Source organism: Theobroma cacao, chromosome 6 (assembly GCF_000208745.1).
Source record: "Theobroma cacao cultivar B97-61/B2 chromosome 6, Criollo_cocoa_genome_V2, whole genome shotgun sequence".
Lineage (NCBI taxonomy): Eukaryota > Viridiplantae > Streptophyta > Magnoliopsida > Malvales > Malvaceae > Theobroma > Theobroma cacao.
In genome coordinates, this window is record NC_030855.1 from 25,825,187 (window position 1) to 25,847,997 (window position 22,811).

General features: G+C 40.1%; 6 protein-coding genes across 6 annotated transcripts; 4 read left to right on the top strand and 2 right to left on the bottom strand.

The window, feature by feature from the left end:
* LOC18597282 (F-box protein CPR30) lies at positions 279–3,062 on the bottom strand. The gene is made up of 3 exons (XM_007026209.2): positions 1,810–3,062; positions 1,318–1,397; positions 279–634 (listed from the first exon to the last, which is right to left on the bottom strand). The coding sequence occupies exons 1-2, from the start codon at positions 3,015–3,017 to the stop codon at positions 1,358–1,360; spliced, it is 1,248 nt and encodes a 415-aa protein (XP_007026271.2). The 5' UTR covers positions 3,018–3,062; the 3' UTR covers positions 279–634; positions 1,318–1,357.
* On the top strand, positions 3,631–6,478 carry LOC18597283 (inositol transporter 4). Its single transcript, XM_018122952.1, has 7 exons — positions 3,631–3,839; positions 3,940–4,179; positions 4,278–4,348; positions 4,425–4,760; positions 4,832–4,939; positions 5,082–5,687; positions 5,835–6,478. The coding sequence occupies exons 2-7, from the start codon at positions 4,044–4,046 to the stop codon at positions 6,306–6,308; spliced, it is 1,731 nt and encodes a 576-aa protein (XP_017978441.1). The 5' UTR covers positions 3,631–3,839; positions 3,940–4,043; the 3' UTR covers positions 6,309–6,478.
* On the bottom strand, positions 7,047–9,464 carry LOC18597284 (F-box protein CPR30). Its single transcript, XM_007026211.2, has 3 exons — positions 7,839–9,464; positions 7,566–7,668; positions 7,047–7,441 (listed from the first exon to the last, which is right to left on the bottom strand). Exons 1-2 carry the CDS (start codon positions 9,017–9,019, stop codon positions 7,629–7,631), a joined length of 1,221 nt encoding a protein of 406 aa, XP_007026273.2. The 5' UTR covers positions 9,020–9,464; the 3' UTR covers positions 7,047–7,441; positions 7,566–7,628.
* Positions 11,783–14,866, top strand: LOC18597286 (tonoplast dicarboxylate transporter). The gene is made up of 6 exons (XM_018123064.1): positions 11,783–12,330; positions 13,030–13,507; positions 13,588–13,631; positions 13,718–13,813; positions 13,908–14,421; positions 14,508–14,866. Exons 1-6 carry the CDS (start codon positions 11,905–11,907, stop codon positions 14,540–14,542), a joined length of 1,593 nt encoding a protein of 530 aa, XP_017978553.1. The 5' UTR covers positions 11,783–11,904; the 3' UTR covers positions 14,543–14,866.
* LOC108662574 (cysteine proteinase inhibitor 5) lies at positions 15,876–16,651 on the top strand. The gene has a single exon (XM_018123067.1). It carries the CDS (start codon positions 16,166–16,168, stop codon positions 16,532–16,534), a length of 369 nt encoding a protein of 122 aa, XP_017978556.1. The 5' UTR covers positions 15,876–16,165; the 3' UTR covers positions 16,535–16,651.
* On the top strand, positions 17,312–21,843 carry LOC18597287 (putative MO25-like protein At5g47540). The gene is made up of 11 exons (XM_018123066.1): positions 17,312–18,076; positions 18,358–18,519; positions 18,670–18,788; positions 19,265–19,339; positions 19,618–19,711; positions 20,035–20,094; positions 20,412–20,480; positions 20,606–20,704; positions 21,067–21,111; positions 21,229–21,331; positions 21,424–21,843. The coding sequence occupies exons 1-11, from the start codon at positions 17,957–17,959 to the stop codon at positions 21,498–21,500; spliced, it is 1,023 nt and encodes a 340-aa protein (XP_017978555.1). The 5' UTR covers positions 17,312–17,956; the 3' UTR covers positions 21,501–21,843.

Here is a 22,811-nt window from a genome sequence, read left to right on the forward strand (position 1 = left end):
GCATTCTTGTGAGAGTGAGTTCCTGTAGGAACAAGACAAAGGTGAATGATGCTTTTCAACATTGCAGCCGGATAAATAGTACTACTATCACACACCCCTTGCTGCAACAAAACCTGATGACATCAGTTTTTCCATTTTTTTTCTCTGCCCAAATTTGTCTCTCATGTAACATGGAAGTTGAATTCCCTCCTGGGAGGAGGTCCTGATTTCTCTATTTCTTCTTTATTAATACAAGGGAAAGGGGGAAGTGACTGAGGTTGGAAGTGATCAAATAGGGACAGTCAACAACCAGCACAAGCATGCTTAAACTGCTACAAACTCTCGCGTGCTCGCATTGCACCTCAATATACAATCCAGATTCCTATACAAAAGACTGTTCTAACTTTTAATCTTTACATAATACATATAATTGCAAAATTTAACAGACAAGAAAATACATTAACAAGGTTTACAATTTCTCAAACATCAAATCTTGTGCAGAAAACAACACTACTTAGCCAAAAAGAGCCACCAACACAGATCAAAAGGCAGAGAAAGTATTTTGATTGGAACTCGATCTGTCTCTCTTCCAATAGCATTTTGCCGCTTGCTCTTGTCTACACAGCAGCTGACTTCTACAAAGGAGTCTGAGACTCTGAGTCAAAGACATGACAAATGCACAGAATTAATCACTGTTTTTGAATCGCCTTCTAAGATGGTTTCAAAAATGACAGGCTTTTAGCTGGCAACAATGCAACGCAGGGCATTGGTGTCTACCACTCCAGAAGATCCGTGGGACATTCTCATTGATGTTTTGAAACTAGTTAGATTTGATGAGGTTCAAAGAGAAATGCTTAAGCCATATACCAAAACCATCAAAATTAGGCAACAAACTGAATTTTTCTATGCAACAACGAGAAGGCTCACAAATAGCATTAAACTATGGAACTCATAAAAGCAAGTTCAGCACAGATACAAAATCATAAGCAAATAAAATTTATTTAATCCACCAGGATAAGGAGGCTATCCACATTCCATACCAAAGCACATCTTTTCTCATATTAGATATTGTTGCCATGCACAAAAGAAGAGCACTTCATTGCTCTAAATGCCCTAAATAGACCTCTATGTAGCAACAAATTCGATGAATAAATTACTCAATCCTGCCTCTTTTCACTATTTGAGCTGGGATAGTTAATCCTGCATCAATCGCTACACATAATTTACCTTAGCTACTTTAATCAAAATTAAAAAAATCCTCTTAATTAGAACAACAAGTATAAAGACAATGTGAAACAGTCGAGAATTTATTTCAATTGAGTGTAGAAATCACAGTACCTTTTCCACTCCTGCAGCCATTCTTCTTTTTTTCACTTGACTATAACACCAATTTGAACCCCTCTGACAAGAAATCATCCCTAAACGAATCCAGAACATATTCATTAGACTAAGTTGCATAGAGGAACCATAACAGTGATTAGTTATTAATACACTACTACTTGCATAATGGGCTACCATTTGTCCATAGCCACTTTTACATGCCAATTCCAATGGTAAAGTGACTTACCCTCCCGCCTTTCATAGGATCTCACCCTTTTAGGTTCAAACCAACAGGACTCATGCTTTTCACAAAACCGCACTTCCTAACATAAGAAACTTAGATTGGCGTTTTCAATTTTACTAAATACCTTAGCCTTATTGTATGATTCTGTGCCCCTAATTATACCAAAGTAACTACTGCTAAAATGATCAAATGGTATGGAAACAAAACAGATACTGCAAAAGAAGCAAAATTTCTTATGTCCTAAGGGAGGGGAGAGGTTTGCTTACATTTTCTGGATATCCCCATTGTCCTCTCGATTAAGTTGCCTTCTGTTGACATAGAGTGAAACAAGGCTTTGCAAGCAAATCTCTGTTTCACAGGAAAAGCGCATATCGTCGAACCAGATATCATTAGCTTTCCTCTCCTTCAAATCATACCAGAAATGATTCATACTATTGTGTTCCAACAAAACTTGATCACCACTCCTTGAGTAAGCCAGAGGCTTCACATACCTCAAAGGACCAATCACCTCTTCTCTTGCAACAGAAAATAGTCTAGTCCAAGACTCCTTTAACCCATACTCCTTCATCACCCAAAGATCAACTCGAACATCATCATAATTAGCTATTGCACATAAACATCCTCCCAAAACTCCCACATCCAATTGAAATCTCTTATCTATGTATTCGGGTTGTGGAATTTCCCTGTACTTTTCAGCCGCTAAATCCAACGCAACAATTACATTTTCCTCGGAAAGTTGAACTTTATGAGTCAGAACCCAGTGTAAAGCTCCACTTGCAAAAACCCCATTGACTCCAGGGAACGAAAATATACAAGGGATATCTGGAATTCTTCTCCACGCAAGTCTCTTCAAACTGCAAATTTTAACTTCTGATTCCAGAGCCTTACCATCAACCCCGCCAAGCTGCATAATTTTAACCACTTTGTAATCATCAGAAACAGTGTCGTAACCGAATCCGTACACGTAAGCATTGCAAGAACTCAGAGAAGGTAAAACTTGGTGCTTTCTAGTGTACGGGTTCCAAATAGCCATGTCTTCCACTATGTTACGGATACAGAGCAAGCCGTTGCAAGAACCCAAGATCTTGACTCCATGGTTGTAACTCATCAAAGGGTGCTCGAGCTTGGCAAAAGGGCCGAGACAAGCGAGATCAGCGGCGTAAAGATCGGAGCTTTTGAGGATGAGGGTGTGGTTAGTGCGCGACTCGAGGGAGTGGCGGAGGTGCAGCTTGATGAAATCAGGATCGCCAATCAAAGATCGCCACGCCTTCGAAACGCATCTGAGACGGAGCACATACTTAACAGGTAAACGGCTGAGTATGTCGGCGATTAAGTCGAGTGGGAGATTCCCCATCATGTTCTGGTTTTCTAGGTCTGGTCTGACTTCGCGTAGGATAGACAATGAATGAACATCTAACAGTCTGCTTGTGTTTACCTGCCCCGATTTACACGATGAGACCATAACAAGGTCCATGGTCTATGACCAATGACATTTTTTTTTTCTCTTTTTTGTCTTTGTTTTTTTCGTAAACCGAAAAATCTCAATAACCAATGTCAAAATTCGAATTAATAGATAATTGGATTAATTCTATTGATTATCGATTAAGTCAAAAGACATAAAATGTAACTTAATATTCAAAATAAAACATAGTAAGACAGGTAATGGCTTTCATTGTTAGAGAAACTTATGTTTATATCCTTTATTTGTTCTCACTCTCAATTTCTTCTTACAAGTAACAAGCATTCCTTCATTTATTTCAAGTTATTAGTATGTGATTACAATTTCATCAAACTACCATAAGCTTCAATTAACTTTGTCTAGAATAGAAGAGAATAATGGAGGAGTACGTAGTACCCTTCTACCTTTCCCTTTGTTTAATAATAACCAATGTGTTTCTATTTTAGCTATATATTTTTATCTTTTCTTAATTTCCATCCATCTTTTTCTTTCTTTTTCCTTCCACTACTACAGTCGTTCCTCAGGAATAAAGCAGGTCTTTATTGTAAAAGTGTTCAACTTCAAACTTTTAATTCAATTTACTAAAGAAAAGTGAGCTGTTAGTGGGGGAGTGGGGGAGGGAAGAGAGACTTGGGCTTGAGCCTAGGGGGTGCTCCTGAAGCAGGGAACAAAGTTGAGAAGCATTTCAGTTTGTCAGGGTTATTGGTTCCTTAGTCCATGCCTAATCATTTAGGAAACCTAATCTTTTATATCAACGAAAAGGAAAGAAAAGAAAAAAAAGAAACCCTATCTTCAGCAAATATAGTGGGACAGAAGCATAGAGTGTTTGGCTCATTGGTTAGCATGATCCTTTAAATCTCCCGTTTCTCAATTAAAAAAAAAAACCTTATTTGGCATAAGGTTTTGGAATTTGATGTTTATCCATTTGGTTTACAAGGAAACACTTCGCTGGAATATCTTCAGCAAATATAAGTTTTATTCTGCTGGGATTCTGGCAATCAATGTCTGGAGGGCAATTTTCAATTTGCTTACTGTGAGAAAATGGTGGAAGGTGGTGTCGTGAAAGCCGATACGACAGAGTTCAGCGAGTGCTGGAAGACGACATGGAGGACTCCTTACATCATGCGGCTTGCTCTTTCGGCCGGAATTGGAGGGCTCCTGTTTGGTTATGATACAGGTAAGATGACAGAGATGAACTCCACGAGGTAAATGATCTCAGACATTCTCGGACACATGTCTTGATTGTTACTAACATAAATCATTGTGGGAGTGCAGGAGTTATTTCTGGTGCACTGCTTTATATCCGGGAGGATTTCCAAGAAGTTGACAGGAAAACATGGCTACAGGTTTGATCCTTTTTGTTAACCTTCTTTTATGGTTTCCGGGTTACTTCATATGTTTTTCTCGTGTTGATTTTGGCAGGAAGTCATCGTGAGTATGGCTGTAGCAGGTGCCATTTTTGGTGCCGCATTTGGAGGATGGATGAACGACAGGTTCGGGAGGAAACTGTCAATCCTGGTTGCCGATGCTCTATTCTTCGTAGGTGCCATAGTCATGGCTCTCGCCCCAGCTCCATGGATGATTATCCTTGGAAGAATCTTTGTTGGTTTAGGAGTCGGAATGGCTTCAATGACTGCACCTCTTTATATTTCAGAAGCTTCCCCTGCTAGAATTCGAGGTGCACTTGTTAGCACAAACGGTCTGTTAATCACAGGAGGGCAATTTCTCTCTTACCTTATCAATTTGGCCTTCACCAAGGTAAGTGCCAACAAACACTGAAATTGAAAAATTATCCCACGATTTTAATTTACAGTAAAATTGTGCTCCAGGCTCCTGGAACCTGGCGTTGGATGCTTGGAGTAGCAGGGGCCCCGGCTGTGGTTCAATTTGTCTTGATGTTGTCACTTCCTGAGTCTCCTAGATGGCTTTACAGACGGGTTAGAATCTTGTCTTGATTCATGTAATAGTTAAAAGAAAAGGATAATGTTTTGTTTCTGCTGCAATTCATTAAGTATATGAATTTGACAAAATTTCTTGTAAGATGAATAATGATATGAATTTCTCTGGCTTGATGTCCAGGATAAAGTAGAAGAGGCCAGGTCCATCCTAGAGAAGATTTATCCTGCTAATGAAGTTGAAGATGAATTAAAGGCCTTGAAACTCTCTGTTGATGCAGAAAAGGCTGATGAGCAGGCCATTGGGGACAATTTTATAGCAAAGTTGAAAGGGGCTTTAGGCAATGCTGTTGTCCGAAGGGGACTCTATGCTGGGGTGACTGTTCAGGTGGCACAGCAGTTTTCGGGCATCAACACTGTCATGTACTACAGCCCAACAATAGTCCAGTTCGCTGGATTTGCTTCAAACAAGACAGCAATGGCGCTTTCTCTGGTCACTTCTGGTCTCAATGCTGTCGGCTCTATTGTCAGTATGGCTTTCGTCGACAGATATGGCAGGAGGAGACTCATGATCGTCTCCATGTTTGGTATCATCTCTTGCCTCGTGGTGTTATCGGTTGTGTTCTTTCAAGCTGCCAGCCATGCCCCCAAAATCAACCAATTTGATTCCACCCACTTTGCTACAAATGCTACATGTCCAAGTTACCTTTCAGCTCCCAATCCATCATCATGGAACTGCATGTCTTGCTTGAAAGCTGATTGTGGCTTTTGCGCCAATGGAGCAAATGAGGTAAGTATATTTATCTTTTGACACCACCCAGCCTCACCAAGAACTGTAAATGTAACAACCACCATTCAATCCGACTAGCTGAATCTTGTTAGAAAAGTATTATGACAACTTCAGATTCTGATATTGTTTATTGTTCTCTTTGTTCAGTATTCTCCGGGAGCATGCTTGGCAATGACCACAGATCTAGAGAATTCATGCCAGGGAAAACATCGTACTTGGTTCAAGGATGGTTGCCCGAGCAAATTTGGGTTCTTGGCTGTAGTTTTCCTAGGATTGTATATCATCACCTACTCACCTGGAATGGGAACAGTGCCATGGATTGTGAACTCTGAGATTTACCCACTTAAGTACAGAGGTTTTGGTGGAGGGGTGGCTGCAGTTTTTAACTGGGTCTGCAATCTCATTGTTAGCTTAACATTCTTAACCCTGACAAAAGCTCTTGGTTCCTCTGGCACATTCCTCCTCTTTGCTGGGTATTGTGTCATTGGACTGATTTTCATCTACTGGTTTGTACCTGAAACCAAAGGTCTGCAATTTGAGGAGGTTGAGAAGATGCTGGAGTCTGGTTATAAGCCAGAAGCATTCAGGAGGAAGTCCAAGAGTGACAAACAGTCTCCCTAAGCGCATGTGTTCTTCTGTTGGCAAGTGATTCAGTATGTGTTGTTCTTCAATAAAATGTAAAAAATCCGGAGTTAATTTTATTTGCCGTTGTTGGCTTCGTGGGTGAGCATCATAGAAGAAATTGAAATGAAAATCCATTCCTCACAAAATAGAGAAATCTTCAACTTTAATGGTACTCGCTATCAAAAAATTTTCCCAAACTAAAACCATGTGCAAGGCCACCACCCAAGATTAATCTGGATGGTGGCTCCTTATTCGAACGTATGTTTTGGAGGTTCCATCTTTTTGTTAAGGGTTGAAAATGCGAATCCGGGACAAGAACCATAAGCAAATACATCATGCCAGGGAATTTTAGCTTATTCTTAAAACATAATAGGGGAAGAATCTGGAATTGATAAGCTTCCTGTATCCTACCAGGCAAACAAAAGTCGAATCAGAGTTAGGGTAAGAAGAATAGTGTACAAAAAGTCCTGCAACAGGAGATAAGGACAGATGCAGAGCTAGATGCCTGATGGAAATACATGTTACACAAAGTGGGTCGTTCAGTCCGAATCCGAGGTTCATCTCAAGAGTAAAGACAGCTGGTTGTACTTCAAACAAAAGTATCTTTTCTAAAATGTTAATAACTGCGTGAAATGTTCAGAGTGGGTACACTGCGGCAGACGGAGGAATCAGAACAGATCAAAACTGTGGCTGAAAGGTCTTAATGTCCCTCGTTACAAAAAAGCTGAGCATAAAGACTCACAACCATAATTGTACCATTCTCATTGACCTATGAATGCCAAAAACAAAAAAATAAAAATTTGCCAGTCACATTCAGATGAAATAAAAGCAGTTCACCTTAATAAAAGATAATATAAAATCTGTCAAAGCTGTCATTGAAACACCCTATTTTGTTTGATCTGCCAGATATGTGGCTACAAATCCTCTTCTGAAATGATCCACTCAATCAAAACATTCCTTCCTGCAAGCTAGACATATGAACCCACTTTGGACCCATGTCAAAGAAAGTTCAGGGAATGCTTCAAACGATTGCTGATCCGCGTTTAAACCATTATCTTCAACCTTTTTTGCAGTCGTAAGTCAACTAAGTTGACCTCAAGTCAACCCTTTGGGAATCAAGCATCTTGGTCCTTCAAGACATAGTTATACACAAGTCAATTTCCTCCATTTAAAAAATTTCTAAGTCCAGTCAATCAACAGATATATAAATATAGAAACCAACACCAGTGAGCATTTAAAAACATAAACCGGTACCTTTATAAGCTATTTAGCTTCTCCTGAACTTTGCTCATATTCTATTTGTTTTCTTGATTTTGATTATAAAACCAATTTGAATCCTTGTGACAGGAAATCATCCCTGGAAAAAGGAAAAGGAAGAAGCAATAATAAGCATCAAGGTTGCCGCTTTCAGAATGACTTACAGGTGAGCAAGCCAAACTTAATTCATAGCCGTTTCCCCGTAGGACTGAAGCAATCTAAGAATCAATTCTGTGTCTAAAGATTCAACAAGGTCGTGCATCAGTTTACCTCTTCTTTCTATTTCGTTTCTTCTGTTCTTCTCGTTCATTTTGCTTCTGATTTTCCACTCTTTTCCGGTCCTCTATTGGAACCAGGCTTCCTACATAAACCTCAGCACCAAACGAAGTTGAACTACCACCGATCTTCACACTCCGCATCTTCTTACTTTGTAAATCGTACCATATAAACTTTTGATTGTTAATCTCCAACAGAACCTTATCTCGATACTTGGAATATGCTAATGGCCTTAGAAATGTTAAAGCGTTAATGGCTCTAGTTTTTTGAACAGAAAGCAACCTGGTCCAAGATTCTTTCATTCCATATTCCTTCATAACCCAGACATCAACAAATTCTTGGTTATAATTACAAACAGCACACAGGCATCCGTCCAAAGCAGCCACATCCAACAGATAGTTCCTGTCAGCACACTCAGGCTGAGGCACTTTAACAAACTTCTCGGTCGTAAGATCGAAACCAACAATCCTGCTGGTTCTCATTCCCAATTCAATTCGTGGAGGCATCACCCAATGTAAAACCCCACCAGCAAGCACACCATAGCCTCGCCTATGCAAAAGATGGTAAAAAAATTGAAACATGAATCGAAGATAATGCGGAAGCTCAGTGATTTTTCTCCAAGAGTCATTCTTTAGACTATAAACCTTAACCTCGTAATCGAAAAAGTAACCTTCATCATCTTCCTCGTCATCCTTATTAAACTGTGCCATTCTCACCACTTTGTAATCATCAGTTTTAACATCCTGTCCGAACCCGTAAAAGACATACCCAGACTTACACGATTCGCCTGGGGGAGGATCAATCTGGGAAACAGGCAATCTACGGAACTCCCTCGTTGAAGGGTTGTACAAGGCGAGACTTTTCTCGGTCATACGCAACGCAAGGAGTCCGTTACAAGAACCAAAGGCTTCCGTCCCGGCGCCGTTACTCAAAGGGTATTCGAGCGGGATGGCGGTATCGAGGGCGTCAAATTCGACGGAATAGAGATGCAAGCCTCTGAGGATGATGTTGAGATTTGATCTGGTTCGGTTGGAACGATTCAAGTGGGCTCTGATGAATTCCGGATCATCGATTATAGAGCAGCATGGTTTAGACAACGATTTGAAACGTACCAGAGTCTTCACCGGGAGGCGATAACAAACGTCGGTGATTACATCCATCGGAAGCTTTGACATTTTCTTTCTTCTTCCAGATGCTTTTGGTACGGTGGGTAGGTTGCCTTTAGGGATTTTGGAGGATTGCCTACAGGAAATCGTGACATAAGAGGAAAGCAGTACACGTACAGCGCGACAGGTGGTGGTGAAGGAAATGACAGCAAGGCCAATTTTAAAGGTTAAAACGTGCCCACTGATTCTATCCCATTAAATATAACATAACACTTAGTTTCCCGAAACATCCAGGCTTAATTAAATATGGGACTAAAGCGCAACAGAGAGAACATGAAGAACAAAGGAAATGAAAAATAAAAAAATGTGCAGATTCAGAGTAATCAGACAAGGGATGCGGCGAATTGGACTAACGTCAGAGAGAATGGGGATGGATTGACCCAACATCCGATTTTTGTACCTTCGTGTCTCGTATCCAATATGGACCCACAACTCTTTTCAAATCGTACTTTCTCAAAACAGTAATGATGAGAAAAAAAAGTCAATCTTTGTGTTTAGCGGATGGGTGAGAATGTACATGGGCGAGCCGAGGTTGCAAGTGACCCTTTTTTAAGCAGCCACAAGAATTGTTTTGAGCCCACCATAGTCAACTCAAGCAGAAGCAAGGCCTCTGGACAATGAGCCCACAACCAGGCCGCCACCCTGATATTTGCGTGCCAACTTGATATCAATTCAGAACATGGTTTTCAATCAATTCCTTCGTGAACGGTTCCTCAAAGTTTCACCTTTCAACATACAAAAATGCAAATTTGAAATCCTAAATCTTCCTTGAGGAGGTTTGCAAACCAAGAACAAATGATTGAAGAACCCAAAATCTTCCTATAGTTGGTTCGATTGGGGGCATCGTGAATCCGTGGCAGAAGCAAATGGAAATGGGGTTATATGGAAAGCAAGCAGAGAGCTGTATGAACAAGTTTCTTTTTTTAAAAAAGCAATTAAAATAAACTTAATCTTATCAAAATGTGCAGATAATGGTAATGTCAGGGTCAACCGGCCACGCAATAATGACAAGCTGGCACAATAAGGATTACTATTATTACAACATTGAAAACGTTTGAACGATTCATGGAACAGTGTTTCACCCACCTGTTTTGAAAAGTTTTCATGGGAGGACATCTATACGTCATGGATAAGTCATTTCCATATAAAAGTACTTAAGTAAGATTTCATTTCTGCAAGTAACTCAGCCGCCTCTCATGGATTCAAAACTCTAACACTGGGTAGTTCTGTTGCTTAAACTGACCACTTTTATGATCGACTTTTGCAACCTCACTGTCCCTCGACCTCGATTAGAATGTTTTTGCACTGAAAATTTTACTGTGATATATGTAAAAATGATGATCAGTATGTATAAGAAAACTGATGACCCTCCAATTCCAAAACTTGATCAAAATGAAAGCTATTCATGCCATTTGTCTTTGCTGAAAATGAGTTTTGGATTCTTTTGCTGCCCAATTGCTTCTTTTCATTGGGACCCTTTCAAGTTTTTGATTGATCTCAAAGATACTAGGAATTCAATCAGAACATCCCATGTGTAAAAGCTGGGAGAGCTTTAGGTAAAATGTTGGGGGTAAGGGGATGTCACTTTCACTCACACTCCATTCAGGATGGGCTGCTGCGGCCTGCGGGACCATAAATTGTTTTCCAGCGGGCTGAATTATTAGAATTTTGGCCTAACATCAACTTCATCCACCACATACTCCACACACGTCTCCCCCTTCAACTATTTTCGGATTCCTCAGATGAGCCTTTACCAGGTAGGATGGTTTTTAGCAGTTGGGTGCTGGGTCCTCCCAAAGGCTTTGGACGTTTGTCATTGATTGACAATTATTGCAGTGTAGGGGTCGGGCGAATACCATTCTCTCCTCTACTCTGCAAGGTGAGAATTGGTCTGTCTTCACAACAGGAAAGGTAAATTCTTTGCACATTTATTTACGAGAAAAGAATAATCTTAACAGGAACATATCCACAATCTACGTGATCCTCTCCAGGATTTTTGTTATCTTATTAAAAGGCTGCCCTGTTGCAGAACCAGATTGCAGTTTTGAACATTGTCCTGAACTAATGTTTCTAACCTCAACCGCAAACGATGGCGAGCTATTCATCAAGCAAAGGAAAGCTACTGATGTGTCAGATCTTCTCTCCACGTCAAGATATACATACGAGGATTTAACCTCTATCTGACCGCAGGAATCAAAACCTAAAAAGGGTATCACCCTTTCACAGCCTGAGAAGTAATCTCCCAAAGAGATGACTACAAACCGTGTTTACATGTCAGCTTAATCTTTATCATGTAAAATCGAAAACTGCCACTTATAAGAGTAAAGAAACATCACTCTCAGGTCCAGGAAACATTATCATTTCAAGCATGGCAAAAAGAAAAAGAAAAAACTGTGAACATCTTGTCTGACTGGGGCACTCCATTTGTCTATCTCCTTTGCTTATTAACAACTCACCGCATCTCGACAAATTCTACCAATCCCAAATGTTTATCTGTGCAATCGGTTGACATTTCAAAAAATTTTAAGATTATCCCAATAATCAATCATGCCAGGATTAATTTACTACCTCTTGAAGTAACTTATGGAATAACGATATCCACGTGGCGCTGTTGATGACCTATTGGGCCTATCCTTCCAAAACTTTTCCTTCGTAGAAAATGAATTAATGTCTGAATCAGTCCCGTTTTGGCAATAGCTTAATTGCATGATTAACATTGATTAACTATGTTCCAAATATAATAAGAATGAGAAAAGCAAAGTTGTCCACAACTTCTCTCAATCCAAAGTGTCAGAGATAAAAACAGACCTTGTCAGAGCCTCCATTTTCCACCTCTCCGGGTTTATATCCCATTCTTGCCTACTGTTCTTACATCTCCTCTGTTCGGCGAAAAAATGAAGGGCAATCACGATTCTGATGATGATCCGAAAAGCCCACTTCTCCCTGTCAATGATCCAGTCGAGCCGTCGTCACGCTCACCCTTTTCTCTCAAATCCTTAGTCACACTTAAAAGTTTGTACGTCCTTTTAGGGCCCCTTTTGTGTACCGTTATCTGCCTCTGTGTCAAGTTTGATGGTCCCGTGGCCAGCCGAAACATGTTAGCGCTTCTGGCGTGGGTGTTTGCTTGGTGGCTCACGGAGGCTGTGCCCATGCCGATCACCTCCATGGCACCTCTCTTTCTGTTTCCTCTCTTCGGAATCGCTTCCGCTGATAGTGTTGCCCACTCTTACATGGATGATGTGATCACCCTTGTTCTGGGTAGCTTCATACTTGTTCTTGCTGTTGAGCGCTACAACATTCATAGAAGATTTGCCTTGAATGTAAGTTATACTTATGAATTTATTCGTTTTAAGTATTATCTTTCTCTTCAGATTGATTCATTGTTGTTAAAAAATTGGCGTAGCAGTAATCCTTAGAATTCCTCAAGTCTGGTCTTTTGGCCTTGAAAGTTTATAGCAGAGTCTTTGCTTTCGGGCTTAAAAAATGAATGAAGTTATGCACTTTGTGCTGCCCCAACACCCAACAGTACCGCCCCAACACTTTTCTTTCCGAAGTTGATATTCAAAACTATAAGATCATGGTTTTTGTTCAGATATCAAAGCTCCAAGTTTGGCATAACGCCACAGGAACTTGTACGCATGAACTTTACATAAATTGAAAGGAAACTTCATTGGTAGGATTCAAAGTAGAAAAGCTTAAGAGTTTTTGAATTATTTGAGCAATCAAACGAAGTAAAACAGGAAACAATATAAAAAGCCATTTTCTTGTTGTACTGGTATACTATTCGTCGGGGCAAGCACATTTTTTTATCTAAAAAATGTGATAAATGGTGTTGTTGGGGCCATCAATATTTGACTTTCACCGCCACTTAGAGACAAGCAAAACCCTCTCCCTCTTTTGGCTTGGACAAGCACTATTTTATCCGTGGTAATGATGATCCTAGAACTGTAGAACATGTTAGCTGAACGATTTGAGTGGGCATTGCTCATATGTCATTATCTCAATTGTGGGTCACACAGATCACTCTGCGGTTCTGTGGGGATCCGGTTAATCCACCTCTCCTCCTGCTCGGCATCTGTGCCACCACGTTCTTCGTCAGCATGTGGATGCACAACGTGGCGTGTGCCGTGATGATGATGCCTGTGGCCACGGGGATCCTACAGCGCCTGCCAGTGGGCCCCACCCGGTCCACCCTTGTTGGCAACTTCTGTCGGGCTGTTGTTCTCGGGGTCACGTACGCCGCTCCCATAGGGGGCATGAGCACCCTCACCGGTACAGGTGTCAACCTGATACTGGTGGCCATGTGGAAGAGCTCCTCCCAAGAAGCCGACTCCATCGGTTTCAACACGTGGTTCTTCTTCGGTTTTCCGTTGGCTTTGTTGATTTTCTTCTCTTTGTGGGCCATACTTTGTCTGTTGTATTTGTCTAGGGGCTCTAGCCAGGCCCTCTCTGCTTACTTGGACAAAGCCCACTTGAAGAGAGAACTCGACACGTTAGGTAAGAAGCCCTGGTGACTTTATATTCTCCCTTTCAAACTTTCTTCAGGCTGATTCAAGTTTTACATGTGGTGTGAGCAGGTCCAATGGCTTTTGCTGAGAAGATGATCTTAGCTGTCTTTGGGGTTCGTCCTTAATTACTTTATTTTCTCAAATTAATCACAGTTATGTTCATGATGTCGTTTAAATTAATAAGAGAAAGGTGCTGCAGATGCTGATAGCTTTGTGGATGACGAGAAGCATAACAGAAGACATTCCCGGATGGGGAGCTCTCTTCAATGGCCGTGTAGGCGATGGGACTGTCAGTGTGAGTAAAAAAAATGAGAGAGACTTGCTATTAGAAGAAATTTTGTTTAGTCAAATTCGATGTGATTTGAGTTTATTCTCAACCATGCATGCAGGTAATGATGGCTACCCTTCTGTTCATAATTCCAAACAAGAAGCGAAAGGGAGAGAAATTGATGGACTGGAACGAATGCAAGAAGCTGCCATGGAACATAATTCTGTTACTAGGGGCTGGTTTCGCCATAGCCGATGGCGTCCAGTCTAGCGGGCTTGCTGATGTGTTATCGAAAACTTTAGATTTCTTGGAACAGGCTCCATATTTAGCCATTGCCCCTGCAGTCTGTCTCATTAGTGCCATCATCACTGAATTCATAACATCAAACGATGCTACCGCAACCCTGTTGCTTCCACTTCTGATTCAAATGGCAAAAACCATGCACGTCCACCCGCTGCTCCTTATGATTCCAGGTGCAGTTGGATCACAATTCGCCTTCATGCTTCCAACTGGAACTCCTTCAAATATTGTTGGATTCACCACGGGACATATTAATATCCAAGACATGATCAAGACAGGGCTGCCGCTCAAGATTGCTGGCACCGCAATATTATCCTTCCTAATGCCTACGCTTGGTAAACTATTCCTTCGTATTCCAATTATCAGTTTCTTTAGAAAAGAAATGGTGGGGTTTATAATCAGTCAAGTTTTGCTATTGCAGGTGCTTATGTTTTTGGAACAAACGGAGTTCAATAGCTGCAAGGCAGACTGTGATGTCCGTGTTGTTGGTTTAGCTAATATAGTAAAATTCATTGAACCGAGATGTATAGATCCAGCACGAGTTGTGTACCACCATGAGATGAATATTTGTTTGGCTTGGCTCACTATGTCGTGAGCGATCCCAAGAGGAGTGGGGAGAATTCTTGAACTTCTCTTGTTCCACCCCCCCCCCCCCCCACCCAACACCTACCCTTCTCGTTTTGCTGCTTATGTATTCCATTTGCTTCTTTTTTTTTTTTTTTCATTAGTTATATCAAATGTTTGTCCATTTAGTGACATATACCCGGAATTGTGTTGGTAGACAATGGCCTCGTATGAAAACTAACAAAAACTTCAGCAAAGCAAAGCAAGCCAAAGGTTTTCTGTCAAAGCAGAAGAAAATTTCATCATAACCATATCGACTAAAGATATCTAAAAAGAATCGCGTGTTAGTTCTGTAGGGGAGCAGCAGCAGCAGGACATCCGTTGGAATCCAAGCATTCCTGTCTCTCCTAGAGCGGGGTTTCTCACGTTCTGCAGTACTAAATATTAGTCGTTGAGTAGGAAAAGTATAGTAGCAGAAGTTATTTCAATCATCCATGTCTGTCTCTGGCTGCGGCCATAGATGCTTTGCATAAACACGTTTATATAATATCAAACTAGAAACTGAAAGAGTAGTTCCCTGTTGGGTCTTTTCTTTATGACAGTTTCTGATTTTGCAGCCAAATCGTTCTTAAATCAACCAGAACTCTTCTTTGTTTTTAGTCAAATTGCTCGATCAGCTTTGTTAAAACAGCCTAAAGAATGTTGCTGACAAGCCTCTAAAGTTGTAGCAGTGTGAGAATTGGAGCATTGATGTTTTCTACTTGCTTTGATCTGATACAAAAACTTACTACTAGTCGTCTGCCAAATATCCTTTTACACTGTCAGGCAATTTCTTTGCTTTCTTCCAGGTTTTGTTTCTTGCTTCTATGGACAATGAAAGTGTTTCTCATTTCCTCCACTGTCACCGCACCTCACCTAAGTCATTGATTTTGGGCCACCTGCCTACCTCCATGTCTAAAACTAAGAAAAGTAGAAATCCACTTTTTTTTCTTCCAAGGTGGGCTACAGGCCTCCAGCATCCACATGGGGACATGGTGGCCCTGGCCTGGAGAAATTCACCTTTAGCCCAGTTCCCAAGTCCACGGTCTGGGACCCACCTCCATCTTCTTCCTCCAATGACTTTTCCTGCAGGACTGGCAGTTCCAGAATCTTCCTACACTGCTTACCATATCACGTGTATCCCACTCTTGCTCTTTGATGAAATCTGGCGGCTCCGCTCGCGTAATTCATGTCGGTGGGCGCCAGTTTTGGGCTCCGCCCGCGTTACCGCGTGGCTCGACCGTGATTTTCTGTCAACGTCAAGGGCAATCATGGATTAAAGTTATACCATGATCCTTATCCCGTTATGGACCGATTCCCACTCCCCACGTACCTTCGCAGTGACGGATACGGGATTACACCTATAAATTCCAAACGCCCAAAGAGTGTCCGGGACGACTGCAACGCCCAAAGAAAAAGCCTTTTCGAGAAAAACCAAAAGAAAATCAACGGACGGTTACAAATTTTGCCGAGAAAATGCAGCAAAATCAACGTTTCCTCATCCTCTTGCTGTCCCTCCTTTTCCTTCATCTCATTTTCTCCGACGCCCGGAAGGAAAAGGGTCCTCTCCTCGGAGGATGGACACCGATAGAGAACATCAAGGACCCGCACGTGACCGAGATCGCGGAATTCGCGGTGTCCGAGTACAACAAGCAGTCGAAGTCGAGTTTGAAGTTGCAGAAGGTGGTCAAAGGCGAGACGCAGGTGGTTTCCGGGATGAATTATCGGCTGGTTTTGAAGGCGACGGATGGAGGATCTGCGACCAAGACGTACCAGGCTGTCGTTTGGGAGAAGGCGTGGCAGAATTACAAGAATCTTACCTCGTTTAACCCTGTCAAGGGTTGATTATACTTACAACCTAGCTAGGGAAAGTTCACGTTCATGTCATCGGGTCTTTTTTATGTTCGGTACTGTTAGACTACATGGAGAATAAAACGTCACTGAGAAATTGCTTTGCCTGTTTCTTTTTCTTTTCCATGTTCTGCTAAGTTCTATCTAACGCATAGATTCAGGATCGCTTCCATAAACTAAAATCCAACATGTGATCCGAGGGACACGCAATCCTGTCTGCGACCGAACATGATGCGATAAGATCATGTGAGTGAATAAATACAAAAGGAAACTTGATTATTTCACTCTTTCTCGGCTCAGTGACAGAGATGCCATGACTGGAAAACACTGTGCACTTAAAACCAGGGATTTTATACTAAAAAAAGAACATAACTTGAAGAAAATTTACGGGGCTCTTTAATTGTGAAGAAGTGGGTGCAAGATGGAATTACCATTAATGGATTTAAAAGAGAGAAAAAGGAAGGAAGCATGCAGAAGCTGTGTGGGGTGTTCTGGCAAAGCGTTGAATGAGTGGGGAATGCATGTGAATGTGAAGGTGGAAAGGGGAGGATTTCTTGTGGGGCTGGATTGCAATTGCAAGGTGGAAAGCACACAATCGAAATGTAAAGTTTTTTGTTTCCTCGTGGATCCTCCTAAGGTCATTGCTTTCTCTTCTTCTTTTTTTTTTTTTTTCTTTTTTTTGGTTTTTTTTCTTTTTGTTAAGTAAACTTTTACGTAATAATAGCAAATTTTTTTCACATTTCTTTGATAGGTACTATATCTCCGGGGACATTATCCATCAAGCAACAAGAAATGGTATTATTATCCAACAAAAATCAAACCAATCCTTGGTTTTTAGTACTAATTTTAGTGGTTGGAATTACAAGGTCAAGCCTTAGGACTATTTGTTTGTTTGGATAAATGGAAAAGCCCTTAATTAGGAGTAAGGATAGGACCTAAGCCAAATCACCAAATAGTCCCGCTTCGGTTTACGTGGCAATATATCATTGGTTATATTTAATCAGCGACGTCTTTTAGTTAGTGTGTCGGTCCCCACGTGAACAGAACTCAGCGGAACCCGCCCCAGCACGTATAGATAAAGAACAGTAACGACCAACAGTTGAGTGATTCATGTAAAGGGAAATCCCGAAGCTGAGCGGAGCCGTTGGATTAATAGTAATCAAAACGGCGGAGAAAAGCCAAACCGAACTGAAGGAAAAAAAAAGGAAGGAATAAGAACTGGAAGTGAAACCCTAAGAGAGAGTGAGGAGTTTGGGAGGGGATTTTTTCGTTTTTGTTGAAAGAATAGGAACCTGTGTTTCGAAGCCAGGTGGTGCGGCGAGCAGAGCCGTCGCGCAGAGGCTTTCGCAAGCGGCTGCTCTACCTGATACAACTGCTGCTACTGCAAACCACCTCGATAAGTCGTCGTCTACCAAGATGAAGGGGCTTTTCAAGTCCAAGCCGCGAACTCCTGTCGATATCGTGCGGCAGACGCGTGATCTCCTCATCTATGCCGGCCGCTCCCCCGATAATCGTGAATCCAAGCGGGAAGAGAAGGTCTGCTTACTAAAACACATTTAGTTCAAGCACATTAAAATTGTTTCGGATTGGTTTGATTGCTATTCGACTTTTTTCTTTTCGTTGTTGATTTGCATCGTTTTTTTTTAATCTAAATATTTTGGAATTTTGGCTTGGATAAGAATTCAATTGATCAGAGCATAGGATTATATTGCTAATGATTTGTGTTGATTTTGTAGAGCTTGCTCAGTTATTTGATTTACTGACGGTAGCATAGGTGCAGTGTCTGATCCTTATATTTGATCGTCATTTTGATGCAGATGGCCGAATTATGTAAAAATATAAGGGAGTTAAAGTCTATTCTTTATGGAAATAGTGAATCTGAGCCAGTCTCAGAAGCTTGTGCACAGCTGACTCAGGAGTTCTTCAGAGAGAACACGCTAAGGCTCTTGATCACTTGTCTTCCTAAATTGAACTTAGAGGTAACCAAATGGCTATAAATTTAGATGGCTTAACTTACAAGGAAAAGTTTAGATATGCAAATTTTCCTTAGCAAGAGTTATTCTTGCAGCAGTGGAAGTTTATCACCCTTGTTGTTTCTATGATAATTTGACAAATTTCTTCGTTTGCAGGCGAGGAAAGATGCAACTCAAGTTGTTGCAAATTTGCAAAGGCAACAAGTGCAGTCACGGTTGATTGCTTCTGATTACTTGGAAGCAAACATAGATCTTATGGATATTTTATTAGCAGGGTAAGTGGCAATCGGAAAAGGTTTGCTGAAGTTATGATTACTTTGTTCTATTTTTCTTCTATTTTATTTTTTCTCGTTGGATGTTGAAGATTTATGTAATAATTGGTAGGTTGATTTTCTATATGACTTTATTAGCACCTTGGATCTTTGTTTCTCTGCTCTTTTTCTCACTGTGTCAAGTCCAGAGAACTTGGTGCTAGAGCTAAGATGATGATAAGTTTCTGATGGTTTTCAGTATTCTGTTTTCTTCTCTTAGTTAAGGAAAAGAGAATGTGTAGGCACTTCTGTTACTGGATTCTACTTATTGATCCAATCACATGCGTGCCAAACATTTGCCTTGTTTATAATGGAGCTATATGTCTAATATATGGATGATATGATTGATATGATCTATTGATTAGGCTGTGATATTGAGCTTTATTTTATAATCCATCATTTTATCACTTTCTTCTGATTCTTAAATGTTGTCTATTCAGTTATGAAAACACAGACATGGCTTTACATTATGGTGCGATGTTGAGAGAATGCATACGGCATCAGACTGTTGCAAGGTGTGCATAGTCAACCAAGTTAATTTATTCCTTCATGACTTTACTTCTTGTCCTTTTTTTGATTATTAATGAAAAATCCAAGTCATCTCTAGTTCCTCTATCTAATCAGCTAGTGTTTCCACCATCTTTGCAAACAAGAGGCAATCTCGTCCATTATTTCCTTTTGAACATTTTATGTCATAGAGAGCTTTACCTCCTAACAATTTTTAAAAGATAATCTTCAAATTAATTGAAGATATATTATTGGTTGTTAATGTCACATTTCATTTGATTTACAGGTATGTTTTGGAGTCACAGCACATGAAGAAGTTTTTTGACTATATACAACTTCCAAATTTTGACATTGCTGCTGATGCTGCTGCCACTTTTAAGGTTGAGTATTGCTGATCAAACTATGTTAAAATAATCTCTTTTTTCTCTCCTTCTCTGCCTGTCTCTGACTGTTGCACTTCCAAATCTGCATTTGTCATTAGTATCTAGTTTTAGAGTTTCAGAACAGCATGTTGTTTGCTGTAATTTTTGAAGTAGGAACTTGATTTACTTTTCAATTTTAACAAGTCTTTTTTCTTAAAAAAATTGTGGTTTGATGTTGAGTCATCCTCTCATGAGCTTCCTCATCTTCCTCCCTTCTTTCTTTAGGGTTTTTGAGTTTTGTGCTGACTGCTGGTGTCCTTTAATGTCTTTTTTTCTTACAGGAGCTCTTGACAAGGCATAAGTCCACTGTAGCTGAATTTCTTTCCAAGAACTATGAGTGGGTAGGTGTTGCTCCTTCATTATAAATTGTGATGTTTCGTTGTTAAATGTGATCATGGTACTTCAATAATTATGTCAGCTCAAGACTACTACGAGTACTTATTTCTCTCTTTCCATTACTGTCAGCCTGTAAATTGTTCCATTATAATCATTTTATTAGCTCTTTCATATTTGACTAGATATTTTTGTCTCATGGTTTTAAATTGTATGCTACAATAGCTACATTAAGAGTCTCTGAAAATCTTCTTCATGCCTCTTTTTGTGTTGGAAATTTTCATTCACTAGAGCTGGATGAACTCAACCTTGTTTGTTGTTTCAGTTTTTTGCAGATTATAACTCAAAGTTGCTGGAATCTAGCAACTACATAACAAGAAGACAAGCTGTCAAGGTATGACATAAAAAAGAAACAGAGAGCATCGGAGTGATTATTTTTTAATTAAAACAAAAGCTTGGTGCCTTTAAATATGTTTGACTTCAGATCAGTATTTTTAATCATTTTTCTTAATGTTACAGCTGCTGGGAGATATTTTGTTGGACCGCTCAAATTCAGCTGTCATGACGAGATATGTGAGCTCAAGGGATAATTTAAGGATTCTTATGAATCTTCTCCGGGTATGATAGTTCCCCAGATTTCATGATTTCATGTTCCATTCTCCCACATTATTTTGGAATGATCAAATTTTCTGAGTGTGATGTCTAGATGTTATTTTAGTCTAACAACGTAAGCTATCCAACTTGGCCTCCTGCATGTTTTATATGAAGCTTTAAAAATGAAATAGCACGCACAAGGAGTTGCTATTGTCACAAATGTCATGCATAAGTTGTCAAATATTGTTCTTTGTTAGTTTATGGTGGTAAATGCTAAGCATAATACTGTCTTATAGCTATCATTATCCCAGTGGTTGCAACTATTGCGATTTTTCTGGTCAAGTATTAAACTTCAAAGGCTAAATAGTGAATTCATTTATTCACAGGAATCAAGCAAGAGCATCCAAATTGAAGCTTTTCATGTTTTCAAGGTATCATGTCAAATTTCTTTCTCCTCTTGGGAACATCTAGATGCTTTGTTGTTTGAAACATTAAATTGCTCTCTCTTTCCTTTGGTTATTTACATTCTTTTGTCTATGTTTCTACAGTTGTTTGCTGCGAATCAGAATAAGCCTCCAGACATTGTTAGCATACTTGTTGCAAATAAAAGCAAGCTTCTGCGTTTGTTTGCAGATTTCAAGACTGATAAAGGTACAAAAAATAAACACATATAACATTGTTTTTCGTCGTAAATTTCTAGATGTGGCACTTTATTTATGGTTTTCCTGTTTGATGTCTTGCAGAGGACGAACAGTTTGAGGCAGACAAGGCTCAAGTCGTGAAAGAAATTGCTGCCCTTGAGCCTAAAGACCGGCCATAGTAAGCTATAGTGTACTGTAATCTCTCTGTTTTTTTTTATAATATTATTAAAACAAATTGACTGTGAATCATATGTAGTGTTCTCCTAGTCTTTTAGAAGGATGCATACTATGTAAAAAAAGGCTCTTCTTTTCTGTTAGCCTTTCTTAGAATCTGTGTTTATCATTATCTGTACTTCTCAATGTTTCGGATGTATGCCCCGATATAAGCGTCTATGGACGGAGAAAGACAAAGGTTCCTGGTTTTTTTGGGAGGGTGAAGCGTGGGGAAGATAAAATAATGTTTATGAAATGGGAAGATTAAATAATTCTATGATATGAATTTATCAAGATACTTTGATTCAACTCTGCATTTGTGGTTTCAAATGCTTGTTACTTGCTGTTATGTGTTCTGAACTTGCTCGTTGTTTCTAGTAATTAATAAGAAAGAAACAAATAATATGTTATTATTCAAAGTTTGAAGCAAGATTGGCTGAAATTCTTTGGTATTCAAGGGCTGTATTTTCAAAACCAAGGGAGAATCCCTTTTTCCACGATACAAGTTTCCAGCTCCATGTAGAAAGGTGAACCCGTCGTTCAGAGGCAATCAATAAAATCACAAAGAACTGTTTGTCTTTCTTATGGAAACTCAATGATCACCTAAATCAAATCAAATCAAACACCATCAATTATTAGGAAGATCTCCTGTAGGAATGTGCTCAGCAACATTGGTGTTTTTTGGTTGAAGTTTCCTGAAAGCCCTCGTTCCCTTTCAGTCTTTGGCAAGGTTGAGAATAAGACAGGCGCCATGGGGCCATGGGCAGAGGTTGTGGGAAACTTCGCAAGATTGATGGACCATTTGCAGTACCTTTTACAATCCCTGGTCAGTGATTAGCCTAATGCCTTCAACTTTTGGAAGAGGAGAACAGTAAGGTCATTTACTGTTGGTCGGTGAAGAATGAAGAATGCAGGTGGAGCCAGGGTAATGGAAGTCATGGATATGGGCTTTTCACAATCACAACAAGGTCATGTGATTCTGTGATGTGAAACTCATTGGCGTCACGAGTCAAAAAAGAGACGAGGAGAGAGGAGATCAAGTGAGTAACGGCACCCGCACAAACATTGGGTCATTTGGCACATTGGCATATTCCATGGATCTCCTCCTGCTGTCAGGTCTCGAGACTAGAATAACCTCCATTCTTCAAAGTTGCTACACCATATGCCCCAAATTCCCTTTGAATCATATTCATTAGAATTTCTTTTTTTGGATATTTATTATTACGAATCTCATAGAAGATAAGATTTTTAAAAATTTTTATATATTTTTTAAATAA

Bases quoted from the DNA above. Each gene is read 5' to 3' on its own strand.
- LOC18597282 (XM_007026209.2), bottom strand. From the start codon at position 3,017: ATGGACCTTGTTATGGTCTCATCGTGTAAATCGGGGCAGGTAAACACA. The intron at 1,398-1,809 runs GTAAGCAAACCT...GGATTCGTTTAG, and splicing joins AATGGGGATATCCAGAAAAT to GGATGATTTCTTGTCAGAGG.
- LOC18597283 (XM_018122952.1), top strand. From the start codon at position 4,044: ATGGTGGAAGGTGGTGTCGTGAAAGCCGATACGACAGAGTTCAGCGAG. The intron at 4,180-4,277 runs GTAAGATGACAG...GTGGGAGTGCAG, and splicing joins CCTGTTTGGTTATGATACAG to GAGTTATTTCTGGTGCACTG. The intron at 4,349-4,424 runs GTTTGATCCTTT...TGATTTTGGCAG, and splicing joins ACAGGAAAACATGGCTACAG to GAAGTCATCGTGAGTATGGC.
- LOC18597284 (XM_007026211.2), bottom strand. From the start codon at position 9,019: ATGTCAAAGCTTCCGATGGATGTAATCACCGACGTTTGTTATCGCCTC. The intron at 7,669-7,838 runs GTAAACTGATGC...TCCTTTTTCCAG, and splicing joins AAACGAAATAGAAAGAAGAG to GGATGATTTCCTGTCACAAG.
- LOC18597286 (XM_018123064.1), top strand. From the start codon at position 11,905: ATGAAGGGCAATCACGATTCTGATGATGATCCGAAAAGCCCACTTCTC. The intron at 13,632-13,717 runs GTTCGTCCTTAA...AAGGTGCTGCAG, and splicing joins TGATCTTAGCTGTCTTTGGG to ATGCTGATAGCTTTGTGGAT. The intron at 13,814-13,907 runs GTGAGTAAAAAA...CCATGCATGCAG, and splicing joins TAGGCGATGGGACTGTCAGT to GTAATGATGGCTACCCTTCT.
- LOC108662574 (XM_018123067.1), top strand. From the start codon at position 16,166: ATGCAGCAAAATCAACGTTTCCTCATCCTCTTGCTGTCCCTCCTTTTC.
- LOC18597287 (XM_018123066.1), top strand. From the start codon at position 17,957: ATGAAGGGGCTTTTCAAGTCCAAGCCGCGAACTCCTGTCGATATCGTG. The intron at 19,712-20,034 runs GTTGAGTATTGC...TTTTTCTTACAG, and splicing joins ATGCTGCTGCCACTTTTAAG to GAGCTCTTGACAAGGCATAA. The intron at 20,481-20,605 runs GTATGACATAAA...TTAATGTTACAG, and splicing joins CAAGAAGACAAGCTGTCAAG to CTGCTGGGAGATATTTTGTT.